The sequence below is a fragment of the Sinocyclocheilus rhinocerous genome, unplaced genomic scaffold (assembly GCF_001515625.1).
Source record: "Sinocyclocheilus rhinocerous isolate Xijiao unplaced genomic scaffold, SAMN03320098_v1.1 scaffold647, whole genome shotgun sequence".
NCBI classification, from domain to species: Eukaryota; Metazoa; Chordata; class Actinopteri; order Cypriniformes; family Cyprinidae; genus Sinocyclocheilus; species Sinocyclocheilus rhinocerous.
The window spans coordinates 49282-73755 of NW_015632746.1; the positions used below are offsets into that span (position 1 = coordinate 49282).

General features: G+C 37.5%; 2 protein-coding genes across 2 annotated transcripts in view; both read left to right on the forward strand.

Moving 5' to 3' along the window:
* The window catches only part of LOC107743029 (cytoplasmic phosphatidylinositol transfer protein 1-like), a 33967-nt gene extending 19798 nt beyond the window's left edge, over positions 1–14169 (forward strand). Inside the window, exons 6-10 of the mRNA XM_016556139.1 lie at positions 1307–1378; positions 7686–7781; positions 10414–10569; positions 11012–11075; positions 12831–14169. Coding sequence (XP_016411625.1) covers positions 1307–1378; positions 7686–7781; positions 10414–10569; positions 11012–11075; positions 12831–13144 — 702 coding nt within the window. The 3' untranslated portion in view covers positions 13145–14169. The remainder of the gene's footprint in view (positions 1–1306; positions 1379–7685; positions 7782–10413; positions 10570–11011; positions 11076–12830) is intronic.
* Positions 14170–15633: 1464 nt separating this feature from the next.
* On the forward strand, positions 15634–22267 carry dxo (decapping exoribonuclease). The gene is made up of 7 exons (XM_016556150.1): positions 15634–15691; positions 15910–16411; positions 17759–17985; positions 18065–18284; positions 20442–20577; positions 21390–21484; positions 21801–22267. The coding sequence occupies exons 2-7, from the start codon at positions 15993–15995 to the stop codon at positions 21928–21930; spliced, it is 1227 nt and encodes a 408-aa protein (XP_016411636.1). The 5' UTR covers positions 15634–15691; positions 15910–15992; the 3' UTR covers positions 21931–22267.
* The last annotated feature ends 2207 nt before the right edge of the window (positions 22268–24474 follow it).

A 24474-nucleotide genomic window follows, 5' to 3' on the forward strand; every position in this document is an offset into this window, starting at 1 on the left:
ACTTTTCTAAAGTGTACTTAAGTGTGTTAAGAAACAGTCATGAAAGTGTCTCTCTTTAGGTTCACTTAAGAAGTCTTTTATTTCAGTAATATTACATTAGATATTTTTATTAATACCATATGTTTTTAAACTAAATTATTTTAAGATTTGAAGAACAGTACAAGTGCATTCCATACAGTTGTTCACTTCTTTTTCACAAGGGTAGTTACATATTTGCCCCATTAAAAGCTTCAGTATAGTACACAGCGAAAAGCTTCGTGTTTGTTTATAAGAAACAAATCCAACATTAAGATGTTTTTAACTTCAAACCTTTGCTTCTGGCCAAAATACGAGTCCTCCCTCCATAATATTGCTTTCTTCGGTGAAAAAAGTCGTCTCCTCTGAATCAGGAGAGAAATGTGCACAGATCAAACACCATTTATAAGCAAAAACCATTTTAAACAAATATGTTGGTGGATTTTGTGAGATGTGAGAGAACCACAGGGACGGACTTTATCACTGGATGAAGCATTATTATGGATTATGGCCTTATTATAAGCGACAATTTCAAGTTAAAAATGTCTTGATGGATTTGTTTCTCACAAACACATAACTTTTCACTTCACAAGACATTAATTGATGGACTGGAGTGGTGTGGATTACTTGTGGATTGTGTTGCTTTTATCAGCTGTTTGGACTCTCATTCTGACGGCACCCATTCACTGCAGAGGATGCATTGGTGAGCAAATGATCACTAAATTTCACTAAATCACTAAAATGCTAAATTTCTCCAAATCTGTTCCCATGAATAAACAAACTCATCTCTATCTTGGACAGCCTAAGGGTAAGAACATTTTCCACACATTTTTTAGTTTGGGTGAACTATTCCTCTATTCCTACCTTTAAGGAGCACATCAATTTATGAATGACATTATGTTAAATAGAATGTAAAAACCAACTGTCAAGTTTTATTTAAGTAATCTTTGTTTGGTTCGAAGTAAAACAATAGATGCACTCTTGAAAATGAAGACAAATATATTATGTGGTTGTCAAACAAATGTTAGTGCATTATGATGATTGTCATTTTATAATGACTGCTGTGTGAATTTGGAGAAATTAATATATCCACACACAAAAAAAACACCAGCTGACTCAAATACATTGAGCAAAAATAATGAAGAAAAGTGAGGGGAAAAAAGCTTGTTTTGTATTTTGTGTGCAGATGACACTTGATTTGATATGTTTTTAAGTATCCAAATACTTTCTAGGGTGGCTGTTTTTGCCTAATTTAACTCATTTTTGACACTTTTTTTTTTCTCTTCTTTAGTGCTCTTTCCTGCCAAAGTTCTCCATCCACGTTGAGACAAAGTATGAAGACAACAAAGGCATCAATGACAATGTATGTATATTGGATGCAGTGTAAATATGCATGATTTCATCTTTTCTCAATTCTTTCATCTAAATCTTTTCTGTAAAGTGAAATCTGTTGATCGTGTGGAACGAGAGAAATGATGATCAAAACTAACAACTAGAAAGCCTAGTAGAGTCTCGGAAACAATTTGTGGCATCACTAGATTTAATGTGCTTATATAACTTTATAGAGTTGTGGGTCTTCCCCTGTTTATTTATTACTTTGATTAAATATTCATGCATTATTAAAGGAATAGTTCACACAGAAATGAAAAGTCGCTGAAATTTCACCCTCTGGCCATCCAAGAACCATGGGTTTGTTTCTTCATGGGAACAGATTGGAGAAATTGAGCATTGCATCACTTGCTCACTAATGGATCCTTTACAGTGAATGGGTGCCGGCAGAATGAGAGTCCAAACAGCTAATAAAAATATCACAATAATCCACACCACTCCAGTGGGTTAACCAATAATATGCACAGATCAAGCACCATTAACATGTGAAAAACAGTCCAGACCAGAACATTTCAAAACAAATGTGTTGCTGGATTTTGATGTGGGAGGACAACAGTAGATGGACTTGTTCACTGGAGGAAGCATTATTATGGTTTATGGACTTGTATTTTGGCCAGTAGTGACCATTTAAATTTAAACACCTCAATAATAGATTTGTATCTTAGAACATCTTCACAAGATGTTAATTCATAGACTGGATGCGTGTGAATTACTTGTGGATTATTGTGATGTATTTATTGGACTCTCATTCTGACGGCACCCATTCACTGCAGAGCATCCATTGGTGAGCAAGTGATGTAATGATAAATTTCTTCAAATCTGATTCAAAGAAGAAACAAATTCATGGTCTGAGGGTAAGTTTTCAGCAAATTTTCATTTTTTGGTAAACTATTCTCCCAAAATATTTGTCATCAGCTGGATTTCAAGCTATAAAAAGTACATAGAATCAACAGTAAAGTAGTCCATAGGATGTCACTCACAAATCTCATTCACACTTGTGTGTATTCATATACATTTATGATGACGTTCTGATAAACATCTATTTCATGGAAGAAAGAACCTTTTGCAGGTTTTAAACTAAGTGAGGTTCAGTAAATGATGACAAAATTTCAGTATCTGCGGCTGAGCTATATCGCTATTATTTACTGGAATGTTTTCAGAGGTTTTGACTTCCTTAACACTGTGTAAATCTAAGTGGAAGAAACCCACTAGCCAAAAACCGCTTGTGATTTCAGATGGGATTTGTCCTGGAGAGAGTTTCAGGGTGAGCTTGACTCTTTAATAATGCTGGCCTGCAGTCAGTCTGAAGAGCTTACATGTATCAGGATTGTTCCAGACGGCGGTTACGGTCTGTCTGAGCCTGTGCTGTCTGTGCTGTCCCGAGCTTCTGTTCGAGTCTCCGCACACATGCTCACTCGCTCAGAAAGAATTTCGCTTTGTTTTATTCCTTTGCTCTTGGCATCAAGTAACACTTTTATCCTCTGCCCCAAATGAGAGCATTTTAAAGATCACTCACTGCAGGCGGCTAGTTCTTCCTCTTCTGTGATCAGTTTGAGGCGTGTGTGGGTTTGTTTGAAGATCTAACATTTACAAATGATGTGCTTGAACTTACAATGATTAAATGTACTTCAGAGAGGGAGAGAAATCAGTTGTACAGTGTGAAGGGATGAAGTAGTGACAACCAATGTTGTATATAAAATTAACTTTATTTTAAAAAAATAATAAAAAATGGAAACTGTAAGGTGTTCTGAAAAATGATTGATAGCAGACAAAGTGATTGAATGAAATATGAATGTGCTTGTGGGCACTGTAAAGGAGAGGTGTAGGAGCCAGGTAGCATCTGTTGGGAGGTTGTGGGGTGCTGGTTGGTCCGCCTCAGGGCTATTTCTGCATCTGCAGGCGAGAAATAGCAGAACGTTGCATTCTTTCACCATCCGTGTTTCACACTCGGTTGAGATGCCAACACTTCTTTAGAAACGGCGGCTGATGAGCAGAAAATAGCTTCAGGTTTTATTACCCATCTCGTTCCATTGGCCATGTGCTGTTGATTTGCCCTGTCCATGGTGCTGAAATCAACCAGTGAGGGTCAGACCTATCACCCGCACAACATTAATATGGCATCTTGTGAAAATATTCAAATGAGTTATTTTAAGCATCATTACATTAAAATAAATAGCATAATTGTTCAATCCACATATTTTAACTTTTGCAGCAGTGATTTGCTATGCATATGCATGTATTTGATGCAACTATCCTGGCAAACTTGAGTCCAGTGATTAATTCTTTTTTTAAGAAGTGCATCATTCTACCAGCCTCAGACTCTGTAAACACCACTTTGTTTCCAGACCAACGGGTACCTGTGAATTTTGACTTGAGATTGGCGATTTCAGGCACTTTGATGTTAAGTTGGTCTTGTTTTTGGAACCATTGCCTCGCTGAAAATTGTATTTTATCCAGAGCATGTTTTTATCCGACTAAAGCAGGCTCTCCTGCTTCATTTCTTTGTATCTTGCACCATTAATCCTTGTGAGGAGAGGCAGCATGAGCTCTGGTGTTTTTGAGGTGTGAGCAGTGTTAGATTTGCTTTATATCACTTTGAATTTCAGCTGAAAGCCTGAACGGTTTTATTTGACCACAAAATCACAGATGGCTCACCATTATGCATTTTGACCTGCTCTAAACGTGCTTTCAAATGGTTCTTTTAAAGTAATGGCTTCTGTTGAGCCACCTGTGCTATTGATGCAGGTGGTTGGAGAGAGGGGGATGAAAAATAAGGGAGATTTGTGATATCAACCCCAAAAATGAACATTATTACATTTTGATGAGATTATAAAGACATTTGTATTTATTTGGATTAGTGTGCACCAATATATTTTGCGCACTATAAAACCAGAAACATGCATTAACAAAGTAAAGTGTTTTGGTTCATTCTTATTCTTAAGCTGCTGTAAGATATTGCTGCATCACTGGTGGAAAATGGAGCTGCAAACTGATCTTAGGCAGAGAATTCATAACAGAAGATTCATAACCTGAGCGCATAGAACTGCGCTGCTTTTCCATTGTTTTAGCATGCCGTAGAAGGAAGTCTTTGACCATTACGATCTCATATTTTGCAGCCTCTCGTGCATGACACAGCATTCAAAAAACAGCACTTGAGTTAAAAAATATATATTTAGAATTTAAAAATATGTATCAAGATCTAGGGATTTCCCATTCCAAATAGTAAAACACAAAGCAGAAAACGTGTCCTTTTAAAATAAATGCAATGAAAGGTACATTTAAAGTCTTGACATTTGGCAAACCCAAGCATGAAAACTCAATGAGGTCTATATTTCCCCCCTTTTTGTTGAAGAAAATTTAAGAGCTATTTTGGATATATAAAGTTTTTATTTATTTGTTAACTACATGTTAGTCTTTTTTTTTTCATCAACAATATTGCATATTGATATTGTCTTGTCTTAGTCATGGAAAAATAGGTCATCAACTAATAGTTTTTTTGGAATGGGAGAAAATACAATGTCTCTTTTTAAAAGTTTAATTTATTTTAACCTGACTGTGTATTTGGACACTTACACACCTGCTGTATGTGCTTATTGAGCATTTAATTACAAAACCATGGGTATAAATAGAGAGTTTGTTCTTCGTTTGCTGCTTTAACAGCTTCCAATTCTGTTTTGGAAAGACTTTCCACTGACTAAATGTTGGAAAATGGATGCACGGATTTGTTCCCATTCAGACATATGAGTGGCAGTGAAGTTAAGGCACTGACGTTTGATGATGGGGTCTTGCTGGCTGTTCCTATTGCAAGGTGTTTAGTGGGGTTCAGGTGTGAACTTTATGCAGGCCAGTCAAGTTCTTCCACACCAGACTCAGTAAATCATTCTTCATGGACCTTGCTTTTTTGCTTAATCAACCACGGTCACGCTGCAGGTACAAGGGGCAGCACTTTGCTGTCTTCAGCAGAGTGATATTTGAACCCACCTCCTCGCTTGTGTCTTGTCTTTTTGCACCTGTAGAACTCTGTCTGCATCTGTAAGAGCAGAACACACAAATCCTTGATCTGTATTCCGCCTCCTCATTGGCATGAGAGGCTGTTTGTGATGTTTTCCCTACATTTGAGCCATGTTGGCTGCTTTGAAGTTTAAACGGCGCACTCCAGCATGCATTAGTCTGCGTTGCAGCAGGAGTCTTACTTTAATGTTGCTTATCACCACCATTGGGATTTAGAGTTGGTACTTGTGTTTTGTTCTTCGGCTTTGATAAACAAGCTTGTCCGAGTTCCGTGCTTTGACTCCGCGTTGATACCACATCTCAGAAATTAAGGCTGATTTTATTTATTAGAGCCATCATTCAAGCCCTTTTCAAATTTCCCTTTCTGTCTTCCTCCCGATCTCTCTTGATAAGGTCCACCATACCTTATTTTATAAAATATCCAGTCATGTCTTCCCCTTTTATTCTTTATTTTACAGTTTCAACCCATTCCTTCCTTGCTCTCACAGCTAGTGCACTTTCCTTTTGTGTCTACATTTTAAAATAAAGAGGTTTTATACATTTCTATCCATGTCATCCCTGAAGCTTACCGTCAGTTGGATATGAATATAATTACAATGTAATTGGCAAACCCACACCGGTGGCAGACAACAGGAGAGCCGTTCTCTCACCTGAAAGCACCTGATCCTTTGAAGCGGAGCGCTCTCACCCATTAAAGTCTTTGTTAGGCTGCAAGCACTGGGATGAGTGGCAGCTTAGACCGAGAGCTCCTTCTTGTGGACAGCGTGGAGTCTGCGGCTGTAGAAGTGTTGGAGTCTGAGTCTATCCTGGTGACAAGTGAACAAGCTTGTGTTCATGCTGAGAGTGAATTGCTGCAATAAGCAACCGGAAGTCACTGTCAGTGAGAGTTGATGATTTGTGATGGTGACAAAGTTGAGCAGCTACTGTGGTTCAACATCCGCCCATTCAGATAAAAAGAGATCATATGACTGATGTAAAATGACCAACGACAGTTTACTTGATTCGATGTGAAGTTGAACCTCACAAACTTTGAAAAATCCCACTCAGTGTATCAGTCTGGGAACTTGTAAAGCATGACTTACTTTCTTGGTGGATTGTTTAAAAACCTGTTGTTCAGTTTTGTGTGCAGTATAGGCCTATATCAAACTCTTGGACTGTGGGTGTGAGACTAACTAGTAACCAACAATACAGCAACTTGGCAACCAGGGGTAACTTGGTTAATCTAGGGTTGTCCAGTCCTGCTACTGGAGGGTCACTGTCCTGCAGAGTTTAGCTCCAATCCTAATTAAACACACCTGAACCAGCTAATCAAGCTCTTCCAGCCAATGTATTGGGGCAGACTGGTGATAAACTCTGCAGGATATTAGCCCTTCAGGAGCGAATTGGACACCACTCATTTAAAGGGATAGGTTACCCAAAAAAGAAAATTCTGTCATTAATTACTCACCCTCATGTCTTAACCTGAAACCCATAAGTCTTCGTTCATCTTCGGAACACAAATTAAGATATTTTTGATGAAATCCGAGAGCTTTCTGACCCTGCATAGACGGCAATGCAACTGACGCGTTCAAGGCCCAGAAAGGTTGTAAGGACATTGTTAAAATAGTCCATGTGGCATCAATAGTTCAACCTGTGTCGTGGTACTCTCGTGATCGTGCGTCAAAGACTGACACGGAAGAGAAGAAATTGTTGAATAAAGTCGTTATTTTTGTTTTCTTTGAGCACAAAAAGTATTCTTAAGCTTCATAACATTACAGTTGAACCATTGATGTCACATGGACTATTTTAACAATGTCCTTATTACTTTTCTGGGCCTTGAACGTGGTAGTTGCATTGCTGTCTATGCAGGGTCAGAAAGCTCTCGGATTTCATCAAAAATATCTTAATTTGTGTTCTGAAGATGAACAAAGGTCTTACGGGTTTGGAATGATGTGAGGGTGAGTAATTAATGACAGAATTTTCATTTTTGGGTGAATGATCCCTTTATTCAGTTAATCTACTACTGCAAAGAGCCACAAGCGACAAGGTTTTCTGTTAGTTGCTTGATTTCCACTCACTGTAATATATCATCCCCTCCCCATATCTGTATTTTACAGATCAAATATGTTTTGATTGTGTTGCATCTCACATCATTGCTGTTCAGCGAGAACAAAGGAAACTTGTTACATCACATCTGGTTAAAACTAATCAAAACATTTTTTGTAGCAATGGTAGCTGGTAGATTGTTTCTTCACTAATTTTCTTTCTAAAATCCTCTCATTGTGCTCTAGATCTTTGATACAGAGCTCCGAGATGAAGAAACGGAGGTGTGCTTTATTGACATCGCCTACGACGAGATCCCAGAGCGCTACTACAAGGAGTCCGAGGTAAGATAATTCTTCAATAAAACATAAATATATAATCCATTAAAGAGATGATAAATAATTTATAAGCAATACAAATGTACAAATTTCCCTCTAAGGTACGGGATGTGCTAATAAACACCTCCAATATTTTCCACACTGACCTCTATGATTTATTCATTTGAGCTCTGTTGATATGGTATTTAGTGCTGATGGGATTTTGTTTTGAAGTGACAGGGGAGTGTTTCTCCCACATAGAAGAAAACAAAGGAGTATGGGTTATTTTTAAGCCAGTTCTGAATTATTAAAAAGGCCCTGTTGAGATCTCTACTGGATACACACAAGACTCAGAATCACCTCTCCACTGTACCGCTGCAGTAATTCATTTCCACACACTGTCTCTCTCCTCCTGCAGAGGTAAGCATAGACAGATGAGAGGAGTGCAGTGTTATCTTTCTCTGGCAGGAGCTTGCTGCTATCTAAGGATCCAGGCCAGCAGTGGTTCTGTTTGAGGAATAAAAAAGCAGAGGTGGGATTAGATGTGGAAGGGAAAAGAACAGCTGCAGTGCTGGGAATGATAAATGATCACTCTAGTCCTCATTTAGACAAATAAAATCACTTTATATCACAGAAAACAACCTTAGCACTATGTCCTATTGGGGTACAATGCAAATAAAGCAAGTAATGTCAATCTCGTCAGTGTTTGTTCAAAAACATTTGTTGGCCAAAGGTTTATTTTATCAACAATAAAAAGGCATGGCTTTAAGTAAATGGTTTTAATGAAAACGTACTGAAAATATGAAGAGAAAACCAAGAGTGCACTAACAATGGTTTTTAAAAGAAGAAATATGTAGAAAGAAGGGATTCAAATAATCCATTCATAGTACGTTGAGGTAATGACCGCTTATTAAACACCATTAAACTGAATTTCATCTAGGACATGCTGTTAAATTGACACAGTGTGTGTGTAATGTACCCCCAATGCATTGCAAAGTTTAATTATTAGTTTTTAAACCGAATATGACTAAAGGTGTATTTCAAGGTAATACAAATGTATACTTTATTTAGTCCTCTGTGTTGCTAAACAGCCTGTGAATCTCAGTCATTAACAGTCGACATCTTGCTCTGGGGAAGTTCCAAGTAGCATTTTTGTGCCCCTCAAGGGCATTGTGGGAAGGGGACACTATTTGTATGGTCGTTACAAGCAAAAGTGAACAAATCTGTTCACAAAGGTTCTTTTCCTGATGATGTTAGCCCAAAAAAGCCCAAAGTATTCTTTGTTTTTTACATGTACACTACTGCAGTGCCCCATTCAACCCTGAGTGGATGAGTCGAATCAGGTGCCAAAAAAAAATTTGCGCTAGTATATGCATGCAGAACAGGGCGTAAATTTCATCAGAAGCACAGCACTAACTATGTGTAGTGTGTACTATAGGTCTTCAACCCTGCTCCTGGGGACCCAATGTCCTACAAAGTTTATTTCCAACCTGCTTCAGCACACCTGGCCTGTGACTTTTCAAGTGATCCTGAAGACCTTGAGTAGCTGGTTCCGGTGTGTTTGATTAGGGTTGGAGCTGAACTCTGTAGGAAAGCGGGTCCCCAGGAGCAGGGTTGAAGACCTATGCTCTGTATAATAGGTATAATAGACCTTGTTGATTATGATGCCACGATTCTTACCATTCTTGTGTGGGTGAGATGATTTTGTTGTCTATTGAAATAACAAGGTCTTGGCAGGGTTGGTTCTTTGGCCAGGATTATCAACAGCTCGGTATTCAATAAATTCAGATATGCAGGCAGAAATATGTTAATACCAGATGATATTTGGTTGTCAGAGGGTGAAAAGAGAATTGAGTATCATCTGCATAGGTATAATGGGAAAAAGCTCCGAGAGGTGATAATTTTGCAACGTGATTTTGTGAAAAGGGAGAGTAAAAATTGTCCAGGTACTGAACCCTGTGGAACACCGTCGGGTAGTTCACTCACTTCAAGTGCTCTGCTCTCCAGAGTGAGTAGAGCAAAGTGATGCTAACTTTTAAATGTAATTCACTCTCTAATTTTGTGCATAAGTACAAAGATGCAATATGCTTTCGGGTGTTCCATCAGCTAGAACAGGATGGCAGGTACAGGCATTAAACGCAATAACACTGGGTAGGAAAAAATGAAATAAATACAGCATGTACAAATACAGGAAAAAATCTAAAATGAAACTATAATCATATAATTAACAATAATATAATTAACATCTGTAATTTAAATGTAAAATCATAGATATGTTTGGTTTGTGTACAGAAATTTGCCACCAACCAGAACGCAACCAGTACAAGGACAAGTTTACAGTGAGAATAGCTCAAAACTTCTCAGATCAAAGTTGGACTGGAGAGTAATTTACCATTTATTATTAACTGTATAATAAGATAACCAATTGTCAGAGCAATTGCTTAGTGTTTGCATAGTTGGCATGTGTTGGTTCATGTCATTTTTTTTTTTATCCGAGTTTCACCTTTTCTTCCCGTCATCTCCTGTCTTCTTTCTATTCTGCCATGAATAATTTTTAAAAAGGTTGAAATGAGACTTATATATATAATAAACTCTGTGGGCCATTTTATTTGCATTCCAGGACTTTTTATTTTACTTCCATTTTGTATTTCCACTCTAGGACCCACGATACTTTAAATCTGAGAAGACAGCCCGGGGTTTGCTGCAGGAGGGCTGGAGGGACACACAGGATCCCATCATGTGCTCCTATAAGCTAGTAACGGTGAAGTTCGAGGTGTGGGGACTTCAGACACGCGTGGAGCAGTTTGTGCACAAGGTCACTTCCACCACTCCACATGCATATCCCAGACGAGCCCCCTAAAACCCTAACCTTGTAGTTACTCTCACTGCAGATCACTCAGATCTATAGATAGATCTGTGTATCCAGCTGTGCTTACCATGATATCATGTAGCAGCACAAGTCCCTGGATCATCTTTGTTGGTTCTGAAACAATATTCCTGTCAACCAATCAGATTTAAGGGTTAGGATTAGCCAGCTTTGTGCTGGAGCTGGAGCTTCAACAACATTTCTTTTAACTTTTCATTTTCTTCTGATGTTAGGGTTATTGATAGCATTGGGGTTAGGGAAGATTAGGGATATGTTCGTTTCACAGAAGTAATTCTCCAGCACTAAAAAAGATCCAGGAACACATCCACTACACATGTATACTTGGCAACATCACAATCACCATATATTTTACCTGTCTTTCTTTCTGTAGGTGGTAAGAGATGTGCTGTTGCTGGGTCATAGACAGGCTTTCGCTTGGGTTGATGAGTGGATTGGTAAGTTTGGCATTGACTAGCCAGTCATGCACACATTCTTCCCTTCAGATTGTTGTTTATTCATCTCTTTACCTTTACTTGCGGTTTCTTTTGTGTTGACGCTGTCCCAGAGTCGTGACTAACAAAGCTCATGGATGCTGAAGGATGTCGTGATCCATAGCTCACAACCGTGTTTAGTTTTGCATGAGTCACTGCAAGAACAAACAGACAGAAAAGATGTTTCAGCTGAGAAATTCAGCTCTTTAAAATTGTTCTTCATGTTCTCATCAATGACCTTGACCATACTGATTAGATTAGATGGCTTGAACACATTTTTCAGTCATAAACACTTAAAGTGTTCAGATTACCAAACATAGAAAGCAGAGCTGTTTTCTCCTCAAAAAAAGGAATAAACAGCATCTCTTTTACCTCTGTTGGAGATTAGAGCAGGGGTCTCCAATCCTGCTCCTGGAGGGCCACGTTTCAGCAGTTTAGCTCTTGCCCCCAATTAAACACAGCTAATCAAGGTCTTCAGGATCATTAGAAACTTCAAGTGAGGTGTGTTGGAGCTAAACTCTACAGGAAGGTGGTCCTCCAGGAGTAAAGACCATTGCACACCGAGTCCAAAAATTTCAGACGTTGAAAAATAAATACGACCTCACGTTGTCAATCACGTATACACACTGCCTCCGAAACGTTTGTCCGTCATAAAAAAATTTGGATCGGGTTAAATTTTCTGCATTTGTCGCATCCGTAGCAAGCATTTTGAGAGGTGTTTTGACAATTCAGAGCCACCGTACAAGCGAACGCAAAAAAATCCAGAATGCCGATTGTCAAGTTCATCCACTTCGTCTCAAAGCACTGTAAAGATCCTTGCACATTGAGTTCACAGAAATTGATGGTCTTCTTTTTAATATGTGGCTCTAGTATCACTAGCAAAGCATCAAACTTGAGCCACTGACATCCTGAAGTAAGCTTTGAATTGCCCGTGAAAATCCCGTCGCTCTTTAATAAGGAGGGGGAACTCTCCTTCTTCTATATCTCAGGATTGGATGGACCCAATATTTCCTTTCTTTTTCTCTTTTTAGGAAGCGAGAGGAAAACAAAACCATTCTCACTGCTTGAAAACTCCATTTAGTACTGTTTTGCGAATTATGGATTAATACGCATCGGACTCAGTGTGCAAGGTTTCTGTGCGTGACAAATTTTTAGGATGACGAATACGAAAACATGCATACGAAAATTTCGGACTCCGTGTGCAAGGACACCCCTGAATTTTCGATACCCCTCACTACCATCATGGCATTATAAACCAGGATTCGATGACTAATGGTATGAAAGGAAGACAGCTATAAATAATAGACACACAAAAGCTTGTAGAAACAAATAAAAGTGACATGAAATATTTTACTGCAGTTTGTTAATGGAAGCCTCGTGAACATCAGATTGAATATGATTTCATATTGGATGTGTTTAATCCAGGGGTGTCAAACTCAACTTCTGGGGCCATAGTTTTGCAGAGTTTAGCTTCAACTCTAATTAAACACAACTGAACCAGCTAATTAAGTCCTTCAGGTTTACTAGAAAGTACAGGTAGATGGGTTGAAGCAATGTTGGAACTATGTTGGAACAGGACTGTTGCCCTTCAACATCTGAGTTTAACACCGCTGGTTTAGACCAGTATAAATTACATTAGGTAGGAGACTTCGTCTTCATGTTTCAGATGTCCACTATGTACCCCACTAATTTAAATGTCTTTGCTTTGGATGTTTAAAGACATGACAATGGAGGAAGTGAGAGAATATGAACGAGCCACTCAGGAAGCCACCAATAAGAAGCTGGGAACCTTTCCGCCTGCTATTTCCATCAGCGAGACGCCCCTGCCAGCCTGTGCTCGTAGCGGCCCATCCAGTGCTCCCTCTACACCCCTTTCCACTGAAGCTCCAGACTTCCTTTCTGTGCCCAAGGACAGACCACGGAAGAAGTCAGCTCCGGAGACCCTGACTCTTCCCGACCCAGCACGGAGAGACTCTGTCTTCCGCCTTCCCAGTCTCTTTTCCTGGGGTCCCAGCACCCCGCAACCTGAGTAAACCACAGTTCTGGCCTTAGTTTATGAAAACATACCCCAGTAAAGTGTCTGTTTGACACAATCAAATCAGTCTCTCTTTAAGTACTGAGAGATACTTACAGTTTCCCAAACCCACACACATAGAGTGGCTTTTCAACCTGTCCAACCTCATGTTTTACACTGGGAGTTAATTTACAGTAGGCCAAAAAGTGCATTCGGACTTACAAAAGCATTACAGATCACTGTTAAAAATATCTCAGGAGTTGTCCCATTGATAGACAGAGCTGAATCTTTTTTTTTTTTTTTTCCCTTCTTGCTGAGCCATTTTTCCTACATATGTTGAATATGGATAGGATTTGTAGCCACTGTTGTTTTGCTGTAGTGGTGTATTTAATAGTATATTCTGCTCAGTTAATATTTCAGTTGTGATATTATGTTAAGTGACTTTATCCTCAGGCTTCTGAATTTCTCACTCCAATTAATCAGTGTTTGACATGTACTGTAAATATCTCATTTATAAGAATGTAGGGTTCAATTTTGATAGAGGTTTCACTATGCTCTTGTCTTTAACTTTGATCAGTTCCATTCCTACGGACTCAGAAAACCAAGCGATACCAATTTTCCTGGCCTAGCACTTTTGCGTGATCTGTTGTTAGACAAAACGAACTGGAACTTGTCTGTACATACTGTAGTTTATCTTCATAAATATATTTGTTAGGTTGAGGAGCATCTGCCATGTAACTGAGTATGCTGTTCTACATTATACGTTCTTGGTTAGGATTAATGTGATGCATTATTATCCATGAATATGAATTAAGTCCTCAAAGAATGCTTGATTATTAGATTGTTGTGTAATCTCTGAGCTCTAAGGAATGTGTGCTGCTGCTGGCCAATGTATACTTTGTAAATTGAAAAGCTCTTGTACTCTTGCTGGTTCCCGCATATCTGTTCTTTTAAACTTAAACACTCTTTTCTAAAGGATTCAGAAATGCACATGCCAAATCTTGGGAAATCATGCTTTTGATGTCAACTGCCATTGTGAAATTAAAGCATTTGCTATCTATTGGGATTTCTGCGTCATTCCAGTTTCACCATACCTGTCATATGTCTTTGCTATTTATGTTGAAAAATATGCTATGTGTGGTAAGTCTGTGTTTACCAGAAATGTAAAGTGTTATACATTGAAGAGATGGATTATAGCAGCTTTCATATCTTCAGTAGTTGAGATGCAATGGCTTTTACTCTCATTCTAAAGGTCTTTTCTTTGAATGGAAATTGCCAATGGGAACTGAAACTCTTTGGTTACCAACATTCTTCAAAATATATTTTTCTGTGTTCCACAGAACAAAGACATGTATACAGGTTTGGGACGACATGAGGGTGAGTAAATGATGATAGAATTTTCATTTTGGTTGTGAACTATCCACCTCTTTCTTCACGTAAAAATGGGTGCGGACATTTGTAAATTTTATGGGTTTAGCTTCCTGGCTCCTCCGCGTCCAGCTATTTTTAGCTGTACAAAACAGTTTGTTTTGCTGCTTGATATTGCAAATTGGTGTGTCTTACTATATTATTTTAATGTATTATATTAATTATGAACACTCTGATTTGTAGTGCAAACAGTTTTAACGTTTACTGCACGTTGTTATTCTTCTCATTATAGCGGCTAATGGACCGGAAGTCTCGCCCATAGGCTTACTTCCACATTGAAGAAAAAGGTGGATACCTTTAACTTTTATTCTAAAATTCATGAGGAATTTTTAAGAGGAACAAATAATTACATTTTCATATAGGCTACTGTAAAAAAATCTCAAAGGTTAAAGTCTGTTACTTTAATTAATTGTCTAATATTGTCTGAAGCTGATTGCTGCACTTGACATTTTTTAGTACCGCCACAGCAAGAAATATATTAACAGCGTATTTTGGGACTTTAATTTAGGACTGTATTGTCAGGGTAGCAAACCCAGCGTAGTAGATTTCACGTGATACATAAGATGGCAATAAAAAGGAAATGTTGCCTCAAATGTCCATTTTTTATTTTACTAATGAGATTCATTGTGTCCAAGAAACGTAAATCAAATGTTTTAAATTTGTGATGAAACAGAAGAAGCGACAAATCTTCCAAATGGAATATTGTTTCTGCCAAGTGGTTAAAAAAAACAAAACTAAAAAAACTCACAATTCTGGCTTTATATCCAGCAGTTGCGAGTTTGTATCTCACAAGTTAGATTTCAGTTTTTTTTTTTAATTATTATTATTATTTCAGAATAGTTTATATCTGTGTTATATCTATATCAGAGAGAAGTCGATCATTTTTACCAAAAGGTTCAGTGATGACATTTTGATTAAATTACAAGGTCAGTTTTTCAAAATAAAAAATAAAACATGCTTTTATAAAATAGATTGGGTGAATATTCATTGCGTGCCGACATCAACATTGATCACGCGCACTGGCGCAAAACTTCAAAACTTTTATTTTGAAGTTGGAATGTACGGCTTTTATTTTGAAAGTGTTTTCATTCATGCGATTTACGCGCTCGATCCGCTAACAGTATATGTTATTATCTGAGTGAGATATCAGTTTAATCCTAATTTAGGACCACGTTTATTTTTGAAACGCCACGTATTATTAAACATTCCCTATGGAAGACTATTTTTATTGATTATAAATTCTTGAGAAAGACATGTTAGCTAATAGCTGTTATTGCTACCACATTAGGCTGGTTGGTTATCTACTTTCCATTAAGAACTTAATTGTATTCATTCATATTTGCATTACTTTATTAGATAAACACGTACTATCAAGATATATTTGCTAATGCTGAGATCTGCAGGGGGTTTAATTCGTTACACGACACTGAAAACACGCCATGGCTCAACGTTACCACAGAGACCATCACCACGAGTCTGTTGACAAAAGATGCGGAGACTCCAGCGCTGATTATCAGACGAATAAACGCCACAGATCGTCAGATGAAGGCCAGCACAGAGCAGCCGAGACTCTGAGCGCTCACAGACAGCTGTATGAGAGACACTTCCCGCTCTATAAGCAGCCCGTGGAGGTGGGCTGCTTCTCTCTGGACTCTCGCAGGAACTTCTGCAACGACCAGAGGCAGCTGCGCTATTATGTGCAGCCCACAAAGAGCCCAGATTTTAATTTAAGGGATGGATACACCAGCCGCTTCGTCAAAAGAGATGACAGCGTGAAAGAGAAGCTTGATCATGTGCTGAAGTGGATTCTGGCCAACAGAGACAAGATCCAAACCAGGGACCAAACCCCCTCATCCAGGTCAGAAACACCTTCTGCACCTTTTTACTTCTCTGTAAAGACATAGCGTTTAACAAATAAAGAACAGTATAGTGTAATTAAAGACAGACCTACAATAAGCTCCGGTTAGACATGCATTGCATTGTGTGTGTGTGTGTGTATATATATACATATATACATACACATACATGATAATAATATACACACACACACACACACACACACATATATATATATACATTACATGATAATAATATACACACACACACACACACATATATATATATATATATATATGTATGAGGGAGAGAAATAATTATTTGTGCATAAATATTATGTTTTGGGGGAGTTGCACATGACATTTTACCGGAACTAACCTTACCATTTCATAAAAATAAAAAAGAGACAAATAATCTAATATTTGTATCTAATATCTTATTTAATCTAACATCTTTTGAAAATTATTAGTTTGGAGTGTTTTTCCCCAGCATGTTTCTGCATGTTCCACATGACTTTTTTTATTTTAATAAGCAGTAAAGATTTTTTACAATGTGTTTTTTTTATAAGTTTATGCTAAAGTAGTTAAGATACCCCAAGAGATTGGCGTATTCAAGTCATTTTTTGTATACATTACATTTTAATGTATGTTTAATACATTAATAAATAAAACAAATGTTACGTGACATTATTTGAAATAAAATTAAAATAAATTCTCAGCTAATCACTGCAACATTTCTCATTTTCTTACCATTTAAACTGATGTACTAAAACAAAACAAAATTAAATTAAACTGAAATGAAAATGAATAATAATTTAAATAATAATAATAATAATAAAAAGAAGAATAAACGATACCAAATTACTTATGTTTTTTTTCTTCATTACGATGTCAGGACAGTACATTTTTAATCTGACATTTTTTAAAGGAAAAAAAAAAAGTCTAATTGAATTTTTGATTTTCAGAACTTGCTTATAATAGAAGAGACATATTCAAGTCATTTTATGTACATTTCTATGTATTTTGGAATATATGAGGGCCACATCATTGTCCCAGAATGTATGTACTGCACAGCTGGGTTATTATAGTTAACTAAACTTAAAACCACATAAACACTTATTTGAAATAAAGTAAAATGCCAATGCAACAGTTCTCATTTTCTTTTAGTTGATGTACTAAAATAAAAACTAAATCTGTAGTAAAAATGACAAAAACACAACAAAAGTACTAAAACTTTCATAAAAATAATTCAGAATATTAATCAAAAACTATAACAGTACCTCAGCGATACTAAACTAGCACTTCAGCACAGATGTCTTGTTTCTGTCAGTTGTTCTTGTTTTCTGTTGAGTTATTGAGTGTGTTTGCAGTGCTCTAGGAGTGGACTTTGTGACATGGAGAGGACACCTAACCAAAGTGCTGACCACCCCATACGAGACTCAAGAGGGATGGATGCTGGCCGCCTCCAAGTTCAGAGGCTCCATCTACATCAGTGAGGTGGAAACAGAGGCGGCCAGAGTGAACCGAGAGACCCGCTCGCAGCGGCAGGAGGAGATGATGTACTGGGGCTACAAGTTTGAGCAGTACATATGCGCAGGTCTGGGGCGTCTAGTATTTTGTACTATCAGACAGATAATGGATCTCACCACTTATCGACCGTTTTCCTTCCTCTTAAGATGATGTGGATGGGACTCCAGACCCAGGGGGCGTCGTGAACACCAATGAAGCGTTCTGTACGGTGGTTCAGACGCGTCTGGCCGACCATAAGCTGCTCTTCTCTGGAGAAGTAGACTGCCGCGTCAAAGAGCCTGATGCCCCTCCAGCACCGGGATGTTATGTGGAGCTCAAGACCTCCGCAGAAATCTGCACCCCGAAGCAACGAAGCAACTTCCACAGGTGAAACTATCAATGTGCTGGTCGTTCCACAGAATTAAGACCTGTTCACACTAGGGCTGCACGATAAATCGCATGCGATATTTAACGCGCATCTTGTCAGTAAAGCCGGTTCTTTAATCAGCGGTAAATCTCCATCACCTGCGGGCTTTCACATGGAGCAGCGTTAACTACACAGAGCCGTTGTTCACTGACAAGCTGCGCAAAACCACTATCACATTTTGCGCATGTTTTGCGCAGCTTGTCGGTGAACAACGGCTCTGTGTAGTTAATGCTGCTCCATGTGAAAGCCCACAGGTGATGGAGATTTACAGCTGATTACAGAATGGCTTTACTGACAAGATGAGCGTTAAATATCGCATGCGATTTATCGTGCAGCCCTAGTTCACACCAACACGTGTGTTCGGCACAAAATGAGGTCTGATTTTTATTAAAAAACAGCAAAGTGGTTGAAAGGAAATGCAAATTCAAACTCTAACGGTGGCGCTTAAAAAAGAAGAAATTAGTGCTGTCAAACGGTTAATCGCGATTAATCGCATCCAAAATAACAGTTTTTGTTTACATAATATATGTGTGTGTACTGTGTATATTATGTATGTATAGATACACACACATACAGTATATATTTAGTTTGTTTGCATAATATATGTGTGTGTACAGTGTATATTTATTATGTATATATAAATACACACACATACAGTATATATTTAGAAAATATTTACGTGTATATATTTATATTCATATAATTTAATTTATATATATAAATATATTTAATATGTAAACAACATATTTTTCTTATACGTAATATATATACACAGTACACACACATATATTATGTAAACAAAAACTTTTATTTTGGATGCGATTAATCGCGATTAATCATTTGACCGCACTAGAAGAAATACAGCGGTTACCCCGGTACACAAACATTGCACTGCACAACTAGATTCTTCCTGCTTTTCACTGGCACTTAGCAAAATAGTTTGTTTGTGAGCGACATGGTCATGTGACCAAAAGTGCATATGTTGTCCGTTGGCCAGTTTTGTTCGCAGTGCGATGGAAGAAAGATTAGATCACCTCTCCGTCAGAAAATCTATATATGTAGGGATATTTCAAGGGACAGTTTATCCAAAAATGAAACTTCTGTCATCATTTACCAAATAGTTGACAGTAGCCATTAGCTATGTTTCCATCCAAAGTTGCGAATTAAAATTATGCGCAAAATTGGAATATTGCATTAAACATTTGCGAATAAAGCACTTTTCATCCAAGTGAGTTTACGAGAACAAAATAGTCACTTTCTGATTAACTTGCGCTAAATATCAGAAAGAAAAATTGCTGCAGTAGGAGAAGGCACTGTATATAATAATATTTGTATACAATAAATTACGAGCTACAGAGCTGTTTGGAAACGCAGTTCTGGGAGTTAATTATAACGAAGCACTTTGACGAGACTTTACTCAAGCATTTTAGAATGACATGACTAGTATTTCAGATGCTGTGCAATGAGCTCAGTCCGTTGGTTGGTCCAATTTTATGTTGTCCCATTGCAAAGTCGCATGTCTTTTTTGATGCGCAATAAGGAATTTATTCGGTAAAAGTGTTTCCATCGCAGTTTATGCACATTTTTAGAATTTATGCGCATCTTGGCGTTGCCACCCAGCGTTTTTTTTTATTTTTATGCAATATCCCAAAATGCTATGGATGGCTAGAATAGATGGCTATTGACTTCCATAGTATTTTTTCCCTACTATGGAAGTCAATGGCTACCATCAAATGTTTGATTACAAACGTTCTTCAAAATGTCTTCGTTTGTGCTCAACGGAAGAAAGAAACTCAAATATGCTTGGAGCAACTTGAGGATGAGTAAATAATTACAGATTTTTCATTTTATGGTGAACCATCCTATTAACAGTCATTCATTTATATTACAATTTTGACTCCACTGAACATTCATCTTGGTGTAAACTAAACATTAAAGGCATAGTTCACCAAAAATGAGCCTCCTCATGTCATTCAAATGCAAATTTCTTCATGTTTCAAAGAATATTAACACTTTTTCTCAAGGGTTGAATAAATTTATGGGGCATTAATTAAATTAAAAGTGAAAACAACAGCTAGCCTCTTAGAAACATGTATGTATGTATATTCCTCTTGTAGGTATAAGCTTCTGAAATGGTGGGCGCAGTCGTTTCTTCCTGGAGTGCCACAGATAGTCGCTGGGTTTCGAGACCATGATGGGATAGTGGTGGCTGTTGAGACCTTCCCAACCTCGAAAATTTCACAACTCATCAAGGTTTGTTCTATATAACCACATAAGATTAGTCAGTAAGATTTTTTATGTTTTTAAAAGATGTCTTTTATGCTCACCAAGGCTGCATTTATTTGATCAAAAATACAGTAAAAACAGTAATATTGTGAAACATTATTACTATTTAATTTTCGATTTTTAATATATTTTAAAATTTATGTTTATATTTATTCCCGTGATGCAAAGCTGACTTTTCAGCATTTTCAGTCTTCAGTGTCACATGATCCTTCAGAAATCATTCTAAAATGCTGATTTGCTGCTCAAGAAACATTGTTGTGATAATAACAGTTGTGCTGCTGCATAGTTTTGCGGAAACGGTGATGCATTTTTTCAGGATTCTTTGATGAATAGAAAGTTCACAAGAACAGCATTTATCTTTTGTAACTTTATAAATGTCTTTACTGTCACTTTTAATCAGTTTAATGTGTCCTTGATGAGTAAAAGTATTAATTTATTTAAAAACGGCAGTTTTAACGATAGTTCATAAAAATAGTGCATAGCATACTTATTGTGTAAAGTAGTCAGTTTGTAATTAGATTGAACTACATTTAGCAGTCATGTTGAATGGAACTGAAATCTTTTGAATGTCAAATTTTCACTGAGCCCATTGCAATGCATTCTGGGATTGCCTTACTTATGAAGGATACATGTGATGCTGCCGTAGAAATTTGGCCATAAACAGGTTCCTTAGAACAGGAACAGCCTTTGCTTTGGAAACACATCTGTGATGCCTAAAAATGCAGTTCACTGTTGTCTGGAATAGAGCTGTGATGTTTTCGTTTCTCTTTATTCTATAGAATGAGTTTAACTGCTGGAAACCAACAGTCTGTATGAATTTCTGCAACGATTTCTTGTCCTTTGTCAAATCAGTCGTCAAAGAGGACGACCCAAGGTAAGAGGGTTGCATGTGATCGAAAATGTGTCGGCATTAAATAAAAAATAGTCCCTACTCACTTTCTTAATGCACTTTCAAGGTCTTATTTTGAACATTTCATCAGTGCATGTTGGAAAATAAGAACATTTGTTGTTGTAATCCTTTGCAATTTAACTCGTACTTGTCACAATCAAATCAATCCCTGAAAATCAGGTCCCATACCTTTTTTATTTTTAAATATATGTGTCGGATTACACAAGTAAAATGGAATGAACAACTTTAACATCTACCCTCTTATCAGAGATTGTGACTGGTCTGATGTGATGTTTTTCAGACTGGTGTACCTGTTCACATGGGATCCACACAGAGAAGTGACCTACGCCGTCCACAGAGACTCTCAGTATACCTTCTTACCAGAGTGGTACATCAAGGACATGAGCAGTCCTCATTCATCTCACCACTGATATACTGAGCTCACACTGTATGCAGGGCGTAAGGACATCTTTGTCTTGTTTATGAATCATGTACATACTGTATCAGAGCAGTGCATGACCTGCCATTGCTTGTGTTTTCTATGAATGCTCTGGATTCAGTGTGTGGCCTTGGAAAGAACACCAAACATCAGCAAACATATCGACTTGATGTCCATGTGCACGTTGACTTTTTTTTAATATAAATATATTGGGATTTTATCCTTGATAACCTCAAAATATCCTTGAGCTATTTAACAAAAAGACAGTGTACCTATTTGTGACCCTGGAGCACAAAACCAGTCTTAAGTCGCTGGGGTATATTTGTAGCAATAGCCAAAAAAAACATTGTATGGGTCAAAATGATAGATTTTTCTTTTATGCCAAAAATCATTAGGATATTAAGTAAAGATAATGTTCCATGAAGATATTTTGTAAAATTAAATATATTAAAACGTAATTTTTGATTAGTAATATGCATTACTAAGAACTTCATTTGGACAACTTTAAAGGTGATTTTCTCAATATTTTGATTTTTTTTGCACCCTCAGATTCCAGATTTTCAAATACCAAATACTGTCCTAACAAACCATACATCAATGGAAAGCTTATTTATTCAGCTTTCAGATAATGTATAAATCTCAATTTCAAAAAATGGACCCTTATGACTGGTTTTGTGGTCCAGGGTCACATTTGAAGTCTATAATTTTGACAGTTCTATACAATATGACATAATTTACAACAAACTGGCCCTAATTCGTGAAATTTCTTGTAAAGCTGTTATGTAAATTCTTTTAATTAATTCAATGTGAGAATTTAAATGAACGTTTGTACAAACAATTTCCATTTGTGGAAGAAAAAATACATATTGTGGCCATGACTTGAGAATTTATTACCACAATTTAAGAATTTGTGGCCGAGTTAGATTTTTTTGTTCCCTCGTTTTAGTTAAATCATATCCTCATTCCCTCAGTTTAATTTAGATTTAACTAAAGGGAACAAATTAGTACATGTACATAACTTAAATGAGGAATTCTTAATTCATGGCCATGACATCTTGTGTTTTCTTCCCGGTCACGTGCGGGACTCTTTTGGCTTATATCAGAGAAATTATTCCTCGCAGGATTTCTTCCATAGCTTTTATTAGAATTTACTTTAAACATGCCAAAAAAGTGCAGTACAGTTAAATAACAAAGGTCTAACAAATGAAAATGCAAAATATGCGCTATAAATTCTGAAATAAAGAAACTTGAGTACAAAGTCTTAGTGGCAATTTCATTATGTAAACTGTTTTAGTTTTTAATATTAATGTTACTGTATATGGCCCACAAGATAAAACAGTTTCATTGACACAGCAGGCAAGATTTCAATCAACTGGAATTGCTCTCAAGAAAGGCATAAATTAAGGCAAGTATTGTGTGAATAAATTCACTTTGACGCTCAAGCTCACGTTTACGCTGAGCCATGCATTTTTAAATGCCTTTCATGAATGCTAAAATGTGATAAATATCTTTCAAGTGACTGAACAAAACTCATGCTTAACTAAACTTTCAAAACGTATTGTTCATGATTTGAAACTGGGAGAGTTGTTAAAATGCAACCATAAAAGAAAAACATTCTCTACACTTGGTGGTTCTCAACCAGTTTTGCTCCAGGATCCAGATTTTACATTGCCAAAATTGTTCATTGTGCAAAAGTACAGGTATATTTCAGTAAAATTGATGTGGAGCATCAGAGAGGACACCGCTCCAGATTTTTTCCTTTTATATTACTGATGTTCAAACGAATTTGTTTCTAGAGATCATCGCCTGGTTTATATGGCTCTACTGTATTGATCGAAGCACAATACCATTTGTGCCAAATGTATCATCATTAACTGATCTCTATTCACATGACAGATCCAACCCTTCATACACTTTCCAGTTTCCGAATGAAAACCAAACGTATATTGTTAGAGACATTTAAAGGGGTCATATGATGCGATTTCAATTTTTCCTTTCTCTTTGGAGTGTTACAAGCTCTTGGTGCATAAAGAAGATCTGTAAAGTTGCAAAGACTAAAGTCTCAAATCCAAAGAGATATTCTTTATAAAAGTTAAGAGTCAGCCACGCCTACCTAAAACGTCTCGTTCTAACACGCCCCCACATATCTACGTCACGATGTGGGAAGATTTGCATAACGCCGCCCAAATGTTCACGCAAAGAAAGAAGGAGTAACTTTTATTCTCGCTGTAGTATTGTTGTTGCCACCGCCGCCATGTCGTGGAGACGCTGTGTTTCGTTGTGAAAGCGAAACTACTTTGTTTGGCCTTACAAAAGAGGACGATATCAACTTCGTCATGCCTAGAGCTGATCCGTGCTGGTCGCTGAGGAAATACATCAACTTCGCGCTGTGGATCGCCGGATCGACTTTCACCGTGGACGAAGCGGAGTCCAGCCCGGGGTCGTCACGTGTGGTTGCCACAAGCCCGCCGGCCGCTCCTTCGCCGAATCTGCCAGCCGCCGCTCACTCTAGCCCGCCGTGTGTGACGCTGTGTTT

Bases quoted from the DNA above. Each gene is read 5' to 3' on its own strand.
- dxo (XM_016556150.1), top strand. From the start codon at position 15,993: ATGGCTCAACGTTACCACAGAGACCATCACCACGAGTCTGTTGACAAA. The intron at 18,285-20,441 runs GTGAAACTATCA...TTCCTCTTGTAG, and splicing joins CAACGAAGCAACTTCCACAG to GTATAAGCTTCTGAAATGGT. The intron at 20,578-21,389 runs GTTTGTTCTATA...TTTATTCTATAG, and splicing joins AAATTTCACAACTCATCAAG to AATGAGTTTAACTGCTGGAA.